The sequence below is a fragment of the Tetrao urogallus genome (assembly GCF_951394365.1).
Source record: "Tetrao urogallus genome assembly, chromosome: Z".
Classification (NCBI taxonomy): Eukaryota; Metazoa; Chordata; class Aves; order Galliformes; family Phasianidae; genus Tetrao; species Tetrao urogallus.
This window is the reverse complement of record NC_136816.1, coordinates 26,439,061-26,459,395: the sequence shown is the minus strand read 5'-3', so window position 1 is coordinate 26,459,395 and position 20,335 is coordinate 26,439,061. Positions and strand designations below refer to the sequence as shown.

General features: G+C 36.0%; 1 protein-coding gene across 3 annotated transcripts in view; it reads left to right on the top strand.

Annotated features, from left to right (window-relative positions):
* FER (FER tyrosine kinase) overlaps nt 1-20,335 on the top strand; it is a gene marked incomplete at both ends in the record, with an annotated part of 141,144 nt that overhangs the window by 4,967 nt on the left and 115,842 nt on the right. For all 3 annotated transcript variants that reach the window (XM_079548141.1, XM_079548139.1, XM_079548140.1), the window contains 4 exons: nt 2,461-2,560; nt 16,317-16,500; nt 19,071-19,208; nt 20,061-20,180. In XM_079548141.1, coding sequence (XP_079404267.1) covers nt 2,461-2,560; nt 16,317-16,500; nt 19,071-19,208; nt 20,061-20,180 — 542 coding nt within the window. The remainder of the gene's footprint in view (nt 1-2,460; nt 2,561-16,316; nt 16,501-19,070; nt 19,209-20,060; nt 20,181-20,335) is intronic.

Here is a 20,335-nt window from a genome sequence, read left to right as displayed (position 1 = left end):
TGCTTCCATAATCTCTTGGGAGTTTGGCATCTTCCCTGGCTATTAACTCTGGGAAGTGCATCATTTTTAATGCATGTTTGGTAGAGATTGTGTTATCTGATAGAATTGCCAAGCCAAATAATCACTCACAGGCACTTATGGATTAGTGCATCTGGAAATGCTCAGGATCAAAGGTGGAGAAAAAGTGTTGTGATAAACTTACAAAGAACTTGAGAAATGGAAAAAGAAAGAAGATAACAATGAAGAAATTAGGGATAGCAAAAACAAGATTGCTGGGTATTCATATATGCTTTTAAAAGAGCCTGTATTAAACATGCTTTTTTTTCTTTTTAAGTTCACTCTTATAAAACGCTTTTTAAAAGAAAGAGAGTAAGACTTCTTCAACAAAATATAAAGTAGACTAAACACTCCACAAATATTTAATTACAGGCTATATTGATTTTAATCATAGGGTGAACAAAATGCATGATTGTGCGAGTTTTTTTCCATCCTAATGAATAAACTTGCACTAATTTTTGTACCCCTTCTTTTCCCACCGCCTCTTTCTGCCTTCGTGGCTTTCCTAAGAAGCACTTGGATAAAGTTTTGGTTAGATGTGGTATGTTCTTTCTTTGTTAGCTGACATTATTTATTCAAAGGTTCTACGTCAATGGAACACTTCCAGAATGGTTCCCAGAAATCCCGAACACTTTTTGTGTTCTGTGGCATTAGATCTATTTCCATTATATGTGTTAAGAAAGTACTTATAATTTCCCAGAGCATTATCCAAAACTTGTACAGAACAGTGTCTTTACATTTCATAATCTTTAGGGTATCTGGTAAGGAACTGTTTGCCCTTTCGTGAGGGTCCTTCTTTTCTTATTCTAGAGACCTGTACAATGAGGAATCTTTTTTGATGAAATTATTGAGGGTAATGAAAGGCATGGCTTTTAGTAAATCTTGAAGTTTATTTCAGTTTCCATTAAGATCTTTCATATTTTTTCTTTCTGTGTGAATTTTAAGGGGAAGAAGTAGACACTAGCCAAGTGGGAAATACTGTATAAATATAAATTGGGATTAGGATAATCCTTAACCACTTCAGCTGCTTAAGAGTAAATAGAGGATGGAGGTGCTTTGTTTTTCTCTGTTGATGGAAAAAGACATTGTGAAATTGATTTTCCTGGACCTTGAACTTATTACAAAGGTTTTGTAGTATTGTTGGCCTAATTTAATTTCCAGCTTTCTGTTAGAAAAGAACATTCATCATTACGTGTGTATTGTCTTCATTGCTTGCTAATCATGTTCTTCTGTCCATTGCTTAAAGTAACTTCATAATACGAGTGCGCTGTAAATTTTATTTCTCCTGTGCTATCTCTTTTAGTCAATAATAACAGCAGTTGTGAATGATTTTACAGTACAAATTAATGTGAGAGTATGGGATGAATAGTTCGCAAAAGATCTTACGTTCTTATTTTTAAATTGAGCCTTTGCACAGGTGGTCCAGAAGTAGGAATTACATGTAGTGTCTTGTTTGCTCTTGAGGGAGTTTCCCGGAGTCTTCAAGTGTTGTTCGTGAGAGTGAGAATAATGGTATCTGGGCCTTATCTCACAAAGAAAGGAGGGATTGTGAATGCTAGTTTTCTTCATGCCTTTTGTACAAGGACCAGTTTTTCTGTAGAACAGACTTCCTTTTCTATGCAATGAAACATGTGCTTTCATTAGATTGTTCCTCTTCCATGGTAGCCCATTGTGAGAGCATGTTGCTTTGTCAAAGTTTTTACATTTCTTCAATATTTATGTCAACATTGTGGTATTGTAGTGACTGGTTTGTAATGAACTTGTGTTACACGTTCATGAATTATGAATATTTTTGAGCAGTGAACTAATTTTCACGCTGTAAATGAAAATAGAAGGTTGAAGTTTAGTATTCTGTGATGCAAAATGGAGTAAGTGTGCCTGTTGAAAGAAACTCTGCCAGTACTTCATTCCACGGTACTTTTTAAAATTTTTTGTGAATTTAAGTTTCGTGGCAGATAGATTTATTCATGCACAGTAGCTATTTCTAAGCTATTTGCATAAAATTTTAGATCCAAAAGTTCTACTGTATTTGTATTTTGAGACATTAGAAGAATTCCTTCTTGTGTGAATGTTTTCATCTTGTATGGTTTAATGATCATCCTTTTTGATGCTTTTTTCACTTTGACTGAAGTGGAATAGTGTTTACACTAAGTTAGATTTCCTAAACGTTTCTCCTTACACTGTGCTGCAGAGATGCAAACGGGGAAATCACTTTCAGGCCTCTTATTTCATTCTGAACATTCATTGATTTTTGATTTTGTCACGCTGCATAATAGTCTGATAAGATTATTGCAAGCCGATAAAAAGTGGCAGCATCCTTACTTTTGGAGTAAATCTTATATGACATCTTTAATGTTGAGAGTAAGTATTTTTTATGCTCTTTTTGTTTCTGTTTTCTTAAAGGTCACAAAGACAGAACTTGAGAAACTAAAATCTAGCTATAGACAACTAATAAAAGAAGTAAATTCTGCCAAAGAAAAGTATAAAGAAGCCGTGGCTAAAGGTATGACTGACTTCAGTTTATGTGCTTACTATTGCCTTTTTTCAAACGTAATGCAACTTTAGAGTGAAACTAGGTAATGCTTTTATTTTGAACAACTTAATGAAGATGTGAAAATTAATTCAGAATCTTAAGAAAAGCTAGTTGTCATCAAGATAGCTTGTTGATACACTGAAAATGATAAAAATGAAAAAAAGAAAAGTGGTAGTCCTTCATGACAAAAGAAAGATTACTTCTTTAAGCTCTTCAGTTATTCCTGTAGTGGATGCATTGCAGTGTAAAATTGCTCTTATGGACAGTATTAGTAGTGAAAATCAGGTTGCAGATCCTCATGTACATCATAGCTGCAGCCTCCTTGTGTCTTATGACCTATTATGGCTTGCTGAACAGCATCATCAATGCTATTGATGATAGTGTCATCAATTCTGATGACAGTAGAATAGATCTAAAACTTTTCAACATTAAGGAGCAGGAGAAAAAAAATTTAAAAGTGATGTGTCCAAACTTCATAAATTTTGACTTCCAGTGAATTGTGTTAATGATTAGGATGATGAAAGACTTTGCTATAGGATATTTTGAAATACCTTGTTAATAATTGGTCTCACTTGCCTAAGATTCTTTTTCGTTAAATGAAATTAATTGCATGATGGTGCATAAATACAATTCCAACTGCAGTGTTTTTATGTCATTCTGATTAACTGATCTAATACTTGTTTAGACATATAACATCCAAAAGCTGTTTTTGAGACACTTACTGTGTATTTTCCTGCTTCCATTTAGTATTTATTTTCCATTAATACAGTTCATGGTTGGTTTAACTTCCTCTACTGTTTTACTGTTTACTTAACAACCTCTGACTATCAGAAAAACTGTTTTTCCCCCTAAGAATTTCAGTATTATTTTGCTACTCCTGCACCTCAGACCATGGTATTGCTTCTGTATTACCTGTATGCAGCTAAAATGGTTGTGTATTTGCTGGTCAGCTGAGCTGTTTGAGTATTGTTAAGCCATGGTATTTTCACAGTGTTTCTGAGCCCTCAGGTTGTCAAAGTAGTTTGCAAGGTGAACTAGTTAGGGAAGTCTTAAAATTATAGTATTTCATTATTCCAGGCATTAGTTGAATAGCAGCGGCTTACTCAAGTGATGTGCTATTAGGAGATAGTCTTTCTGTTAACATGAAAACTGGTTTGGTTTTTGAGTCTCTCAAGAATGATTGAAAGCAAGGGAAAGAATGCTGCATACGATAACAGTGGGAGGGCATAGCTGAATATTGGAAATAAGCTGAAAAATATTTAGTTAAACAAAAAAATGAAAATTGTTGTCACTAACTCTCAGAAGAAACATGAGCCAGTTCATTTCTGCTTTTGTAAAATATGATTCTTGACAGACTCTGTTCCTCTGGAAAACCAGCTCTTCATTACTCTTCATTACACTCTTCATTCAGTGTCTGACCCCTCCTGTCAAGAGCAGAAGAAAACAGCTACTCTGCAGGAAATATGATTTAGTCCTTGCTCCTGGGCTGGAGCTGGATTACTTCTAAGTCTGCAGAGTACACATGCAAGTTAGTCAACATCAAAGCAAGTCATAACAAAGGAATGACTTAGAAATTTCTGTTTTGCAATTGTAATCATTTTGCAATTTGGTGACTGTATGGTTTATAACAGTACTTACAGTATTTCTACTAAGAAAATACTGAAACAACTACTGAGAGAGGTACATGCGTTTCTCTACCTAGGGAAAACAGTTTCTTTGAGTTGTTAAAAGCATACTTAGATTTTAAGCTGAACGCTTAGAGTGTTTAAGTGAAAAAGTGGAAGTCTGGCAAAATTAGGAATTATTGATGGTGATCTTCTTTAGAAGAAGTTGATTTTATGATTTTTTTAGCTCAGCTTTTTGGCTAACCTGTGTCATACTTAACACCAGCTAACAGGACAGTCATTTAGAATCAGCATGTTGATGCTTTAGAGAGTTACAGCTGCTTTCTTTTCTAACTGAAAATATAAAGAGAATCTGAGGAATGAGAATTAAAGTTAAGTGATGAATTATGACACCAGGTAATTACTAGCTGTGTTTCTAGTGGGGAATGGGAAGGTGACTGGATGAGATTTTGCATGGAGAAGGAGAAGCTATTTCACAGTGAGGAAAATGGAACTGCTTTCTGAAGGATGCAGGAATTTCATTATGCAAGGATTTGTGCTCTCCAGAGAGGAGAGAGGTGAAAGTGACAGAGATGGTGTGTCAGGAGTTCTGGGAAGCCCCCTTGCAGCATATCTTTTCCTCTTCCCTCTGGGAGAACAGTGGCACACCTGAGTAGATGATGCACTGCTAAGTCCCACTTGCTGTTTGGTGCTTAGACTGCATTTTACTGCCCTATTCTGGCTGCCAGTATCTGCTGCCATGTCGGTCAGAAATCGTTGAATCACAGGATCATTTGGGGTGAATTCCCTGCCATGGGCAGGGTTTCCAGCTCCTAGATTATGCTCCTCAGGGTCCCATCCAGGCTAGCTGTGAAAATCTCCAAGGGTGGCTCATTCACAATTTATTGAGTAAAGCATGTCCACCTAACATCTAACATAAATCGCCCCTCCTCTTAGTTTAAAACAATTCCCCCTTGTCTTATCACTATTCAGACTGTAAAAAGTTGGTCTCTTGTTCATAAGCTCCCCTCAAGTACTGAAAGGCCACAATGAGGTCTTCCTAGAGCTTTCTCTCAAGTGAAGAAACCTGGCAGCCTAAGCTGTTCTTTGTAGAAGAAGTGCTCCTGCCCGTGGATCACCCTTGTGGCCCTCCTCTGAACCTGCTCCAATTGCTCCATGTCTTTCTTTTCTGAGCTCTCCAGACCTAAGTCCTCATGAAGACAGAGCAGAGGGGGGCAATCACCTCCATCACCTTCCGCATCAACCTCTTTTAATGCAGGATACTGTTGGCTTTCCAGGCTGCGTGTACACACAGCTGCTCATGTGAAGCTCTTCATCCACCAGAACTCCCCAAATTCTTGTCCACAAGGCTACCCTCAAAGAGTTTTTCTGCACACGTGTATATTGCCCTAACCCAGGTGCAGTGCCTTGCACTTGACCTTGTTGAACCTTATTGAACCTCTTCTGTGCCTGCTTCTTAAGTTTGTATATGTCCTTTTGCATGGCATTCTTTCCATTCGTAATATCAACTGAACCACTCAGTTTAGTGCTGTCTGCAGTCCTGCAGAGGTCCCACTGTGTGTGTTGGTGATAAGGATGCTGAAGAACACTGGTCTAAGGACAGACATCTGGGAGGCACCATTCATGACCAGCCTCCACCTGGACATAGATCTGTTGACAACAGCTCTCTGGCTATGACCATCCAACCAGTTTCTTTTTCCACTGACTAGTCCAGGCTTCAAATCCATATCCTTCCAATTTAGAGATAGGATGTGGTATGAGACCGTGTTAAAATTAGATGACACTGGTCACTCTTCCCTTTCCAATTGATGCTGTCATTCAATCTTAGAAGGGCATCAGATTTTTTAGGCACAACTTGCTGTCAGTGAAGCTATGCTGGCTGTCCTGGATCACCTCCCTGCCTTGCATGTGCCTTAACAGATCTTCCAGGAGGATCTGTTCTATGATCTCTTCCCAGGCACAGAGGTGAGGATCAATGGCCTGTAGTTTCTTGGGTTTTCCTTTCTACCATTCTTAAAAATGGGAGTGATATTTTCATTAGCGACATGATTTGCTGTTCTTTTGTGGACCAATGATTACCGTGGGAGTCACAAATGTAGCTTGGCTGGTTGTGCTTGGGTGTGGAGATCTCTTTGTCAGGCAGTCTGGTTGGTGCTAATCATTTGATTGATGAGCAGTTTTTGTCCTTTACAGTCCTTACTTCTGTCTATGATTTTATGGGTCATGAGAGAAGGGTAAAGTCACAAACTGAACTGATTCAGTGCTTCTGATGATGTATACTTACCAGCTGAGAATCTGCACAAATTCTTTCTAATAATCTCTTCTGGTTTTAAAACATTTGAATTGGAACATTTGGTAATAATGTGCTCGGAATGCACAGTGTGTTCATCTACAGAATTGAGTCAGTAGGGCATGTTGGGGTCATTTGGAGAAAAGCTTGAGAACTACTGGGCTACCTTTATATAATGAAATAGATGCCCTTTGTAATCTTTCGCATGTGTGCTGTACAGAAGAAAAATTGTCACCTTCTTACAGCAGTGTCCCATAGTGACAATTGCATATTGTACGTACACTTCTAAACCTGCAGTGATATTCTAACGCAATGATGCTGAGTAACAGAGTAATTAAATAGAATGCAGCATATTGACTTAGCTGCTACAGGAAAATGCATCAAAACAAAATGTATGCCAGATGGAAAGACATTGTTTTTCCCAACCAGAGGTCACAAAGTTCTAAAAAGTTTCATAAATAATGAGTAGAGAATACAAACTGGAAACCGTAGAACAGTTGTTGACATTTCTCACTACGATTTGAATCTCAGTTTTCTTACACCTTAAAAAAACAAAAAACAAAAACAAAAACAAAACATAAAAGGAGAGCATCAATTCTTAGACTAGCATTTATTTTTATAGCCGATTTTGGTATTTGGTGTTAAAATGTGAAATGAGTTTGTATCAGGTAATCTTTGCAAGCTGAAATATTGCCAGTATTACTGTGGTAGGTTCATACTGGATTTTAGTACAATATCATCTTTACACAGCAACGTTTATAGTTTTACTGGAAATACATCTTGTAAAGGTGTTTACTGCATTCTTGTTGCTAGTTAATTACTGACTGAATGTGGAAACTACTGTAACATTTTTAAGTAACAGAATGGCTCTGAAATAAACAGTATAGAGATTCAGTATATTATTTCATTATTTCATTCTGTGCTGCTCCTGTATGGTGGAATATCACATATGAGATTTCCCTAGGCTGGCTTATGTTCCCTGACAATGTTGTGATTTAGGTGAGACTGAAAACCTAGCACACTACAGAGCATTGCATCAGATGAAAGAACGATTTTTGAAACCTGCAACTCTTGTGATATGATTCTTTAGATTTCATTTGTCTTTTGTGTTATATATTGAATGTTCACAAATAAGACAGCAGCTAAAAAGGCTTTCATTCAGTAAACATTTCAGACATAGTTGTCCTGCTACTCTTTGTGCTATCTGAATGGCCAGGAAGTACTTTTATTAGGTGGCTGGTGCATTAATTCTGTCTGTAAAATAGTGATTATACTATTACATTTCCTTGTGGCATGTGTTGCCTTTAGGGTTTGCTGAGATGGGAAAAACTCTTGAGTTTAATTTTGACTGAACCTAATGTTGTAAGATGAAACAAATGTTGTTTGTTGAACCAATCTGTCTTATTCACAGATGTCAGTAGGCTGGGATCGATTTCAAATCAATCATAAAATTGTTTGTATTGAAAGGAGCACTCCGCGGCCATCTAGTCCAACTCACATGCAATGAACAGGACACCGAAGCCACATCAATTTGCTCAGAGCCCCATCCAGCCTGACTTTGAATATCTCCAAGGATGAATATATCCACTGACTCTTTATGAAGCCTTGTTCCAGTGCCTTACCACCCTTGTTGTAAAATCATCTTCCTTATATCCAGTATAAATCTCTCTTCCTTTAGTTTGAAACCATTTCCCCTTGTCCTGTCTCAGCAGATCCTGCTGAAGAGTCTGTCCCCTTCTTTCTTGCAGTCTTCCCTTTTATGATACTGAAATACAGCTCTTAGGTCTCTCTGGAGCTTTTTCTCTCTCAGCATGTTCTGGCAGGGGAGGGTGTTCCACTGGATCATTTCTGTGGCCCTCCTCTGGACATACTTCAATAGATCTGTCTCTCCTGTGCTGAAGACTCACATCTGGATGCAGTTCTCTAGTTGAAGCCTCACCAGCACAGAGCAGATGGGCAGCATCACCTCCCTCTCCTTGCTGGCCATGCTTCTTTTGATGCAGCCTAGGATAGAGTTGGATTGCTGGGCTGCGAGGACTCATTGCTGACTCGTGTGCTTGCCATCCACCATCCAGTACGCCCATGTCCTTTTTGGCAGGCCTGTGCTCTTTTTGGCCTACAGCTTGCATTGTTAGTGGGCGTGAGTACTCTGTTGTAGCTCATAGGCACTACAGCAGTGCTTGCAGATGCTAGGGTTATTTCTTCTGTGTGAAATAAAGCTTCTAGAGAAGGAAACTCTGTGGACTTCTGATGGAATTTGGAACCATCTTCAACATATCGTTTCTACTCACAGTGGACATGCAGCACCAGGATGTTCTCTTCAGTCCTCACAAATCAGCATTTATGGGTCAGAGAATATTTTTTAATGGTGCTTATTCAAACATGTTACTGCAGATCGTTTCAATTCTTTTTATTTTTGTACTTTGTTTATGTAAGTGCTGATATGCGTAAAGTAAATAAATTTATTGAACTGACTCAACTCAGAAGTTTAGGTCTTCAGTGTTCCGTAAATTTGAAATCATGAAGCATGTACACATAGTTTTTTTCCCAAAAGAGAACTATTTGTTACTTGCACTCATTCTTTTGTTAGATAAGGTATGGCAGAAACTTGTTATACTTGTCTAAGAATAAGTTGATTAGAGGAGTAAGAGGGTGATTTTCTTTGTTGAATTCATGTAGACTTCTTGCAATACGTTAAGGGAAGAAAAATACCTTAGTTGAAAAGAAAATGGAAGTAATATCTTTGTAACAGTAGTCTTTTGAAAACCATGTCAGTTAAGAGCATTATGCTTGCATCTCTTTATTTAGAGAATAATATTAGGGTTGACCAGTCTCAAACTTTGATTCCTAAGACAGAACTAACAAGAATTCAGAATTCAGTTGTGAATTGTGTTTCTTTATTATTGAGTTCAGTTACCTTGAATAAAACTAGTTACTCTGCCTTGAATTATCACTATAGTCTTTATTTTTTTCTGTCCTATGGTAGAATCATAGAATGGCTTGTGTTGGAAGGGACTTCAGGCGAGTTGCCAGCTACTAGATCATCTACTAGCAGAATGCCCAAGGTACCCATCCAGCCTGGCCTTAAGCACCTTCAGGGACTGGGCATCTATGTTTTCAAAATTGCTTGCTTTAATTTAAGAAGTATGTACGAAATTCACTTGAGAGAAGCAGAATACAGAGATCCCACTAGTACTCCCTCCATTCATGAATCTGTGGAAGCAGTTATAAGGATTATTTCAAAATTCTTTAATATTAATGTATCATATTGCTTTAAAAAAATGTTGCTAGAAGATGACCAATGTCAAAGTGTTAGTCATCTCACTGATGAGATAAAAAACATTTTAAATAGAATAATGCAATTCAATAATAAAAAGGTGCATTCTTTTCTAGGCAGAGTGACATAATGCCCTTTGATAATGTTTCTTTCTAGAATTAATAAGAAAAATTTTCTTCTTAAAGAGGTTTGTTATATTGAAAAAGAAATTGAGAAGCAGCAAAATGTTCAGGAGTTACCTCTGTTACTGGAAACATTGGGAAATAAGTATATGAGAAGATAGACACAGTGCTAGAAAAACTGGTATTATAAACACTATTCACTGTCTAATAGATGGACTTTTATATGTTATTGGTGGCACTTAGGAAAAAGATTCTAAGGTAAACCAAAAAGAAACATTTTTATGACTCAAAAAGAAGTTTTATTCTGAAGATTTGCTTTGTGTACCAAAGGATGATTGATGCTTTATTCTACAATAGTAATACGTTTTAAAAGCCCTAATACTCACCCTCTTTTCTCCCCTTAAAGCTTGTCTCAAATCAGATGGTGTGATAATCCAGTGAAATTTTAAGTGGCAAGCTTCTTGGCTTTTCATGGGAAGCACACCTAGACAGCCTAATAAAGGCAGATGCTAATTTAAACTAAAACCACTCATTGCGTCTGAGCCACAGAATAAGCCAAAACAGATGAGATATCCAAAGGGAACTTGTAAGGTGACGAAGGAGTGTAGCCTGTTCCATTATCTTACTATGTTCCAAGTATTACCCAGGCCATTTGTGTATTTCCTTATGATATTATGTGGTTCGTTGCTGAAAGTTTGCTATTTGAAAAATGAGCTGTCAAACACACGCTGTCCGTTTAGTAAGGGATCCTCTATCCCTGAGTCAGCTGTTTTTATCATATCCTGTCATCTCTTCTTTCTCCAATAACAAAGTACTGTCTCATCAGTACTACTCTTCAACATTGCCTGTGTTGTTTTTCCTGTTTTCACCCATAACCAGAAATTTGATCAGATTTGCTTTTGTACTTCCTGAACTGAAAGAGGCAGTGATTTGAATTTTTGATGTCATGTTTTGTCTTGGAAGTTTCTCTGAGATACTTGCCTGTAATTTTTTTTTTGCCGGTTATTTTCTTCCCCACTGTTATTCGTATATGGTATGTCAAGATTTTCAGATTGCACTTTAACTTTTATTTGATCAGTCTTAGAATTCTGCCACTTTCCTCTCTCCTTTGGTGAAGGAATTTAAGAACAAATAGCTCAAAAAGTAGTACTTTGATTTGGTCTTCTTGACAGTTTTTCTTAACATTGTTGTAAAGAAGTGCAAGTTAATCTTTATTTAGAGTTCACTGGCAGAGATGTTTGTGTGAGCTGTAGGATTTATTCATTAATTTTGGAATGAAGAAAAGCTCTGGGCTTATACTAGCATGTATCCTTTAAAGTACAGTGTTGTGGAGTTTTTTGTTGTTGTTGTTGTTTGTTTTTTTGTTTTCCTACTAGCTGATGTTCTATGTAGATACCAAGCAATTATTTCGTAGAACATTCAGTTTCAGAATTCTTCGTAACCACTTTTTGTGTTTGAGCTATCCAAAATGTTTATATTTGAACTTTTGATTTCAAGAGGAATGCTTTGAATTCCACGTTGGTCAAACCTTTGATTTTCACTGCATGCGTTTTCTCTTTCAAAAGGATAAATTTGTAATAAAATGATTTTATCTCTTGGATCTTCACTTGTGTTGTGGGATATTACTTAATATTTAGCTGAAACTCTTAAACTGGAAATCTTAACTGGAATCTGCTGTTGCAGAAACAATAGAGTATTGGTTATTTCTTAACCCACACTACCATGAAGCTGAATATGAAATCTGAACAGCTAAACTTCTGCTAGTTCCTAAGTGTTGTACTACAGATATCACCCCTGAGTAGATGGATCCTTGTGTGCAAATGAGTGAATATGTAGCACTGTATGTCAAAGTATTACAGTTCAAGAATTTCAAGAGAACAGTATTAACTGTAGTGTAAATTTGGAAAATACACAAATGTTAAATTTTATTGAAGTTGGTCGTAGCTAAAAATAGTGAACATATAAAAGATTTTAAGCCTTTATTTAACACTTTTGACCAAACATTAAACGTTGAGGGTAAAAATTGTAAGGACAAAAAATTGAGCTCCTTAGTATAATTATGTCTTTTTAATCCAAAATATATATGAATTTTTTTCTGCCTGTGCAATATTTATTTTCTGAAGATCAATTTCTTTGACACATTTTCACTGTGGATTAATACATATTTAAAATATGATAAAATTTATGAGCTGATTTTTTCTTAGTTCTAAAGAGTTATCCAGTTAACATTTTGCCATTGTAAGTAAATCTATGCTTCTAATAGAAAATACCCTATGAGAGTTTTTCTGGATGGCTCCTGTACTAAATACAACAGTTTTTAACAGAAATTGAAATACTTGACTCTCTGGAATAGTTTAACAAGAATGCCAACCTTTTCTTTGCAAATGTCAAATTTTCATAATTGAATTTTTCAAGCTGCACGGTACTGTTTGTGACTTGACATATTGTACACTCAGTTTGTTTCTATAAACATTGAACAGATTTGATGACTGATGGTGGTAGGATTATATCTATCCATAACATTCTGTATATAGATAAGGAAAATTTGATGTTTTCCTCAATGTAAATTGGCACATAGAACAACTGTGTACTCTGCCTCACTGCATTTTTCTGTTTTAAAGAATAAAGGATGGGAATAGTACTGTAGCTAGTTTTTTTTGTTAATTACATGTTCAGAGACTGCATTTGAAAGTAGAATGTGTATGGTAAGTTGATCTAGTTTGGAATTTTTGGAGGTATTTTCCCAATGAGTAATGAATAGCAAAGGCACTTAGTTCTTACAGCATAAAAAGGAGTAGTTTAGCTATTAACAAGTGTCATGAAAGTGATACAGTGCTGATAGTCTCTAGTTATGTAGTTGTGATTATTAGTGGTGTGATTAGCTTAGCTGTTGAAAGCTCTCTGTTGTGATGTTTACTGATGGAGCTCTGTTTGGTTTTACGTATTGTTGATTTTTGTTTAACTGATAGAGTATGCAGCTTAAAGACGTGTGTGGACAAGCTGCACGATTTAAGCTCTTCATTCTACTGTAATATTTGGAGATAATTTTTGTTTATGTAACCTAAACAGTCCAACATTTCTTTCTCTGCTGCCATCTTGGCATCCTTTGCCAGTTTCCCAAGGAGTTCTCAGTGCAGTGCAGGGGTTAGGCTGTGTTTAAGCAAAACTGAGTTGTTCCAGTTTGGAGTTCCAGCTGCCTTGTCCTGTCATCCAGTCCTCTGCCTTGTCCTCTTTCATGCAGTTCCAGAACTCTCAGTACTACTTGATGGCTTCCCCTACAAACAGTATTCTGTTGTTTTCCATTATCTTTACATGTTCACATGCCTGCTATTTTCCACAAACACCATCTGGTATGTGTTTTGTCTATCAACAGCCAAACTGATGCCATAGCCTACTGTATTTGAAAGCTGAGTGTATATTACACTTCGATTCATTCTCAGATTTGCTGAAGTCTTTTGTTAGGGGGTAATATAACCAAGTACTTGAAGAATGGGAAAGTGGAATACTACGCTATCCTACTGTCCTGTGGTCTTGGTACACTGGTGTCAGATGTGTTCAGCAGTTTCTAAGTTCTGGAATGCTATTCTGGCCAAGCTGTTTTTCTCCTGCCCTGCAAATGATACAGGTTTGATAGAGACAAAAAAGCTCAGTATTCTTATGTTTTGGCAAAACAAAACAAAAAAAAGTCTTCCAGTGAAGCATGATTTTTTTTTAATTTGCTTGAGTCAACATCTTCAACAGCATCTTCATCATCTCATATATTAAGCCCTAACTAATATTTCTGAGGGCTACCCACTGAGTCCCTACTTCTTCCTTTAAGAATTGATCATAGTATTTCTGTTACAACATTCTCAGATACCCTCAGAGTTCTCAAGCTAAACAGCTTCCAGTCCTGCTAATTTCTGATGCCTCCTGGGAAAGATTGTTTATCTCTTTCACAGGGAGACATTTCAGCATGGAAAATTCGGAACGTCATTTGTAATGAACACGAATGGAAAATACTCACATTTTTTTCTTTCCTACCATCTCTTTTTATATAGCTATCATGTAGGCTTTCTGACAAGCTTACTGACTCCTGTGTATTTGAAAGAGGACCAATTTGTTGTTGCTGTAGAAGTTTGTCTCTCAACTTTTTTTGACATGCCTTAATGTGTTTCTGTGTTTTATCAGAATATACAGTCCAGTCCTTTGTCTGTTTCTTGTTCAACAAAATTTCAGCTTTTCAAGATATACATTAAGGTTTTTAATTTTAAAAACTGTGTCTTTCTTTTCTGTAATGCTTTGTGATGTGTAGTTGACATGATAAAATAGTCTTTTATTATTTAATTTATTGTAAAATTAAAAGAAATGCAGCAGTTTAAATGAGATTGTTCTAGTTAGTGTATGTTAATTTGTGCAGATAATTGTGAATCTGCACTTGATAATTGCAGATAAAGATTCATTTAAAATGCTTTTAATTCCTGGAAGAAGTAATCAGACAATTAATAAGTATCTGATTATTTATAATAAGGATATGGAAGCGATCTTATAAGTCACAGTGAGGAATTGTCAATATAATTATCCTTTCATGACGATGATAAGGGCAGTGCATGATCAGGTTGGAAATATCCTAGTAGAGGTGCAGATCTGTCAGCATAAAGCTGGTTGGTGAATAGATGTTAAGGGGCTCCTGTCAGGATAATGTATCATGCAGGATATATGTTGGGATTAGATGTGGGCGGTCTTTCAGTGTATCATCACTTGGATCTAGAATTTGATTGTTAAATTTACAAGTATCAGTATACCTTAAGGGAATTTAAAAAAATTTAAAAGATAAACAGGAGGACAGCTATAGACTTTCAGATCATTCAAGAAACTCAAGAGATGTCTAGAAATAAATAGTGTGTGTATATAAATATATATATATATATGTTTAGTGCTAACGTGTGTGGGAACCCTTAAGTCACAACCTGAACCAGTGATTGAGCACTGGGAGCATAGATGTAAGCAATTCACCTGTATGACTGGAACGGATGGACTCTGGGTTCTAACCTCATTTTAGGGCTGGTAGCCAAAAGGAAGCATCTCTGTTCAGAGATCTCCTTCTCCAGGAGTTTCTAGTGAGCCCTGATCCATGGAAAAGGGTGAGCTGTTTCTTCTTTATTAAGTAATTGTTATCATTGCCTTTCCTGGATGATCTGAAAACTGAAACAAGTTTAAGGTAGCTATATCAACTGCCTCCTATCCTTATAACATGATTGTATGGTGTTCAAAAAAAGCTTTTTTTGTTTTGTTTTTTGGGGGGGGAAGTAGGAGAGTGATTTACCCTTTGGCTTCCAAAGTTGAATTTTACCTGCGGTTACACTTGTGTAAAGTTGTGAGCCATTTGGCACAAAGATTGGGTGGAAAAGGAGAGTGCATTATCTTTTGCTACATAAAAGATGAATCACAGAGGGCTGTAGAATCTATTTTTCATGTCACACATTGGTAAAATAAGTAACAGTTTAAATTTATAAATTTGTAGTGGAGAATGAAGGAATTATATAATGAGGGTGTATTTTGAGCTAGCACAGCACTAGGCCTGAATAGTACTGGGAAACTGCATAGCTATCACTGGAGATTTTAGAAGACATGTCGTGTATCTGTGTAATTACTGTGGCTAAGAGTAGAGTAGATGACCTCCTGAAGTACTTTGCAGCTCTCTGGTTCAGCACTGGACTGATCTGATAGAGCTAAGATGCAGGGTTGAGCTCCTGATCAGTATACTGACAGTGATGAGGAAATGTTAAGTTGTAGTAGAGCTGAGAGTTTTGTACAGGAGTAACAGTGCTGGAGTTCAGCTACTAATACGAGACTGCATCAGTGCTTGCTTGGGATGATATGTAGCACTAGAGTGCTTGCTCAAAATAAATGACAGCTTCTGTGTAAATCTCAGCTAGCAAGACATCTCTTATTTTCCTCATTTAAAATGTTTGTTCACTTTGAGGCAAATGAAATGTTAGTGTTTCAGTAGTTGTGTGTGTGAATTTTTTAGTCTTTATTCTTGACAGTTATATTATTTCTATACCAGAATATACAGTGGTTTTCATGTACTTTTAGATAAAGAATTCTGGTCAAAGTAAAAGTAGTTTTTTTTCTTACCTAGAATAAGAAAACCAAGAGATTTGGTTGTATTAGAAACTTCAGAATGGTCAAATTTATTTCTTCAGCAAAATATTTTGGAAAAGTTGTATTTCCAACTAATAATAATAAAAAAACCCATGTATTGTCAAATATCTTGGATTGATGTTTCTGTAGGATAATAATTTAAAAATAAAGTGCAAACCTATTATGAATCAATTAGACATCAATTAGATTTATGCCACCCACAAATCTGTGTACTTTTAATTCACCTTTTCTTTTTTTGTTTTGTTTTGATTCTGTTTTCCCCTAGGAAAGGAGACTGAGAAAGCCAAAGATCGATGTGATAAAGCCACTATGAAGCTTCATATGTTGCATAATCAGTATGTATTGGCACTGAAAGGAGCACAGTTGTATCAGCACCAATATTATGACACTACGCTTCCTTTGTTACTTGATTCACTACAGAAAATGCAAGAAGAAATGATTAAAGCCCTGTAAGATACTTCCTTACATATTTTAACTTGCAAATGTGTGTAGTATTCTATTTTATTGCATTGTTAAAAATTAGTAAGCTGCAATCAGTTAATTAATATATCATGGGTACTGAAAAAAGCTGTTTTAAACTTTCAGTAGACAATAATTGTGCGTAAGAAAGTCTATTCAAATACAGACAGTTGTTTGGAGGGATTATTTATGCATTTTGGCTTGACACTGTTATAATTTTTCAATTTAACAGATTAATTACAATGTTTACAATTTATCCTCTTCTTCATCTGGAATAATATAGAAGTTTGTTACCTTTGTAGTAGTCTCATTTTTATGAAATTTTGCCACTAAAAACCTTTGCTAAAACTGTCCAGCCATCTTGACAGTCATTTTGGAGGCGGACAGATGCAGGGTCAAATGTGTGGGGAAATAATAGGATCATGTAAACCTAACCTTACTGTGAGGAATCCAACCTTTATTTTTAAAATACAACTACCTTTTCCCTGGAAGATCATTCTCTGCATCACGACAGAAGATGTGTAAATTGATTATCCTACAGCACAGACGTCAAGCCTTCTTTTCTGGTCTGTAGCTGCCATGCTGCCTCTGTGACTTTCCTGAAGAGTTCTTGAAGAGCTGGTTAGGTCCTCTTCTTAGGTGTTTTGTAAGTCACTAAAAGACAAAATTATTACTTCTTTTTTATAGCTATTGTTCAGTTAGATATGAGGCAATCTTCTGTAACTCATTTACTTACTTTTACAGAAATATGTGTTTGTATTTATGTCACAAATAGAAAATGAGGGAGAATTAAAGATTTTGTGCTCAGTGTCACATAATCACAGTGTGTCAGGATTGGGGGGACCTTGGAAGATCGCCTAGTCCAATGCCCTTGCTGGAGCAGGAACACATTAATTAGGTCACACAAGAATGCATCTAGGCAAGTTTTGAATGTTCCTGGAGAAGGAGACGCCACAACCACTCTGGGCAGCCTGTTCCAGTGTTGTGTTATGATACGCTTGTGGGAAGCAGACATTAATGGCCCCGTTATCAGTATTATTGTATTACTGTCATTAATTCTGGTGCAAGAATCTAAATTAAATAGACCTCTGTAATACTCTAAGTCTTTTTAATCTTAACGTATGCGTAATCACAAGAGAACACACTTAAATTTCTGCATTGTAATTAAGTTGATTTTTTTTCCCAGAAATGTGAGTTAAAGTAATACACTGAAGAATTTTATTGTATAAAAACGGACTGTTGAGCCCACTTGCGTTTGCTGTCTGTGAATACAAGCTTGAAAAGTATTTTTGTCAATTTTAAAACTTTCTGTAGTTAAATCTGAATTGATTGGGAAATTACTGATTTCTGATATCATGAATTAATTCTGCAAAAAAGAAACAGTGATTTCATACGTGGAGCTTGGTGTTGTTGCCATATTATTCCTTAATAGTTCTGATTTTGCAGACCAGCTGGTTTGGTTTTTATGTAGATAGATAGTAATTGTCATTGATTCCCTTTCTTTTAGATATAGCATTGTTGTTGCTGATATTGGCTTGTTGCATTCTTTGAACTGTTTTCTGGAGCTTTTTCAGACACATTCACTGGCAAGGCAAGATTTAATGACTTACCTTGTCCCTTTTCTCCTCAGAAAAAATACTGGAAAAATCCAAGCAATTAATGTTTTTTACTGAGTAAACATAGTTAAAGATCATACCCAGGAAAAATGTATTTTTACCTCTTTCTGTGTGTTTTCCTCTTGGCTGGCTAAAATCATCAGTATTTTAAAAGTCTTGCCACGCTCCAACACCTGGCAAGCCGGCAAGTTTGTCACAAAAAAAAGAGAGTTCTTTTGTGGAAAGCTGAAACAGAGAGAGCAGGAAAGTATTCTGAGGTAAAGGATGCTCACTGGATGCTCTTAAAATTTGTGGTAAAATACTGCCTGTTCTTTTACCACTTACCATTAATCACAAAGTTTATTTTCCCCACTTGTGGAACTGACTAGTAGGCTGAATGGCTTGTACTTTCTTGTGTGAATTTCCTCTTTGATGTTTTTTCCTTTTTTAGTTAACATGTCAAAGTGAAGTGTGCTTGTTTTTGTCTAAACAACAAATTCATAACATAACTGTGTGATAAAGGATAAATAATAATGAAGAAAAAAATTGTTAAAGGAAATTCTCATTCTTCAATGTTTCAGAATGTATTTTGTTATTCAGGAGTACATGAGATGCTATAGCGTAGATTATGACAAGCACGATGATTCCTCTGGTTGTGAAAGAATGTCATCAATAAGTTATGTACGTTCCTTTTTCTTATAATCTCCGCAGCTTCAGTTTATCTTCTCTGTGTAATCAATACAAGGATCGTGGCATTAGAGACATCTCCACTTCTAACCAATTTGTAAAGAAAAGGCCACAAATGCTCTGTTATTGCTTTAAGTAATATACATTGTCTTATTTTTTCCCTTTTTAGCCAGTTGCAACAAGAATTTATAGGAACAGCAAACTGAAACTTTGAAGCATCTCCAATACCATCTATGCCTTCAGTGCCATGTTATACTAGAATTTTTTTTCCTCTCTAGAAAAGGAATCTTGGATGAGTATAGCCAGATCACCAGTCTTGTTACAGAAGAGATTGTGAATGTCCACAAAGAGATCCAGACTTCGGTTGAACAGATAGACCCTAATTCTGAGTATAACGACTTCATAGATACTCACAGGTACACATTTTTATCTTAGTGTGCATGTTCGTATTTTTTTGAGTAAGTCTTGCATTGAACTGCAATGCTGCTTGAGTGATCAGACTTGAATTTGTTTTTCTTTCACATTGTTAATTATAAAACTTTATCCTAATTTGAAAAGTTGTTCTACTTGCATGTACAGAATGCTGCTAGATGTTTTTCAACCATCCGCCTCTTTGACTGTTGTAGAAAAACAAAATCCATGTTAATGTTATTGCATGTGAAAAGACATAGCTTGGTTACTGACAGTGGACTATAAATTATCATCCAGCTTCAGTGCAATCTAATTTGCTGTGTATTTGGTTGGAGTTTGCATCCATTATAGTGCTACGTGTGTATGCTTTATTCCTCTCACTATCCTGATTGTGAATAAAGTGAATGTTAGGCATCACAGTCTACGTTGTGATTACTGCAGAGTGAGCAGTGCCTGAAACAACAGAGCATGCACATAATGCAGTAAAGTATTGTATTTTTAAATATACTGCATTTGTTACTTACTGAGCTGTAACTCCACGTAGGTACATATGGAAATAGTTCTAAGACCCTTATTTTATACTTTACTGTGAACATATGTGAGTTGGTAATTGTCAAGTGCAGGTTTATAGCAGGGTCAATGGCCTGTGCAAACAGATGTCTTCTGAGAAACTTTGGTTCTCCTGTGAACTTAATTTAAAAAATCGTATTTTATTTTATGCTCAGGTGTTTTTAAGACTGCATTCTTTATTCAAAGGATAAGGAAGGTGTATACAATTGCTATTTTCTATTCTTTAACTATGTTCTATTTTAACTATATTCCAATTTAATAAATGCAATATTTATTTTATGAATTAGATCTTCAGAAGTTGTTGAACAAGAAATAGAATTTGATACATCCTTATTAGAAGAAAATGAAAACCTTCAAGCTAATGAGATCATGTGGAATAACCTAACAGCAGAAAGTTTACAAGTCATGTAAGTTGTCTTTTTCAAAAATCTCATCCTTTGGAAATGCTGTCATAGTTTATATTAAATGCTTATTCAACTCACTGCATTGCTGTGTTCTCATTTTTAAGGTCCGTTTTCTCAAATCATTATTTTCAAGCTGTAAACTGTTACTGATTTCTGTT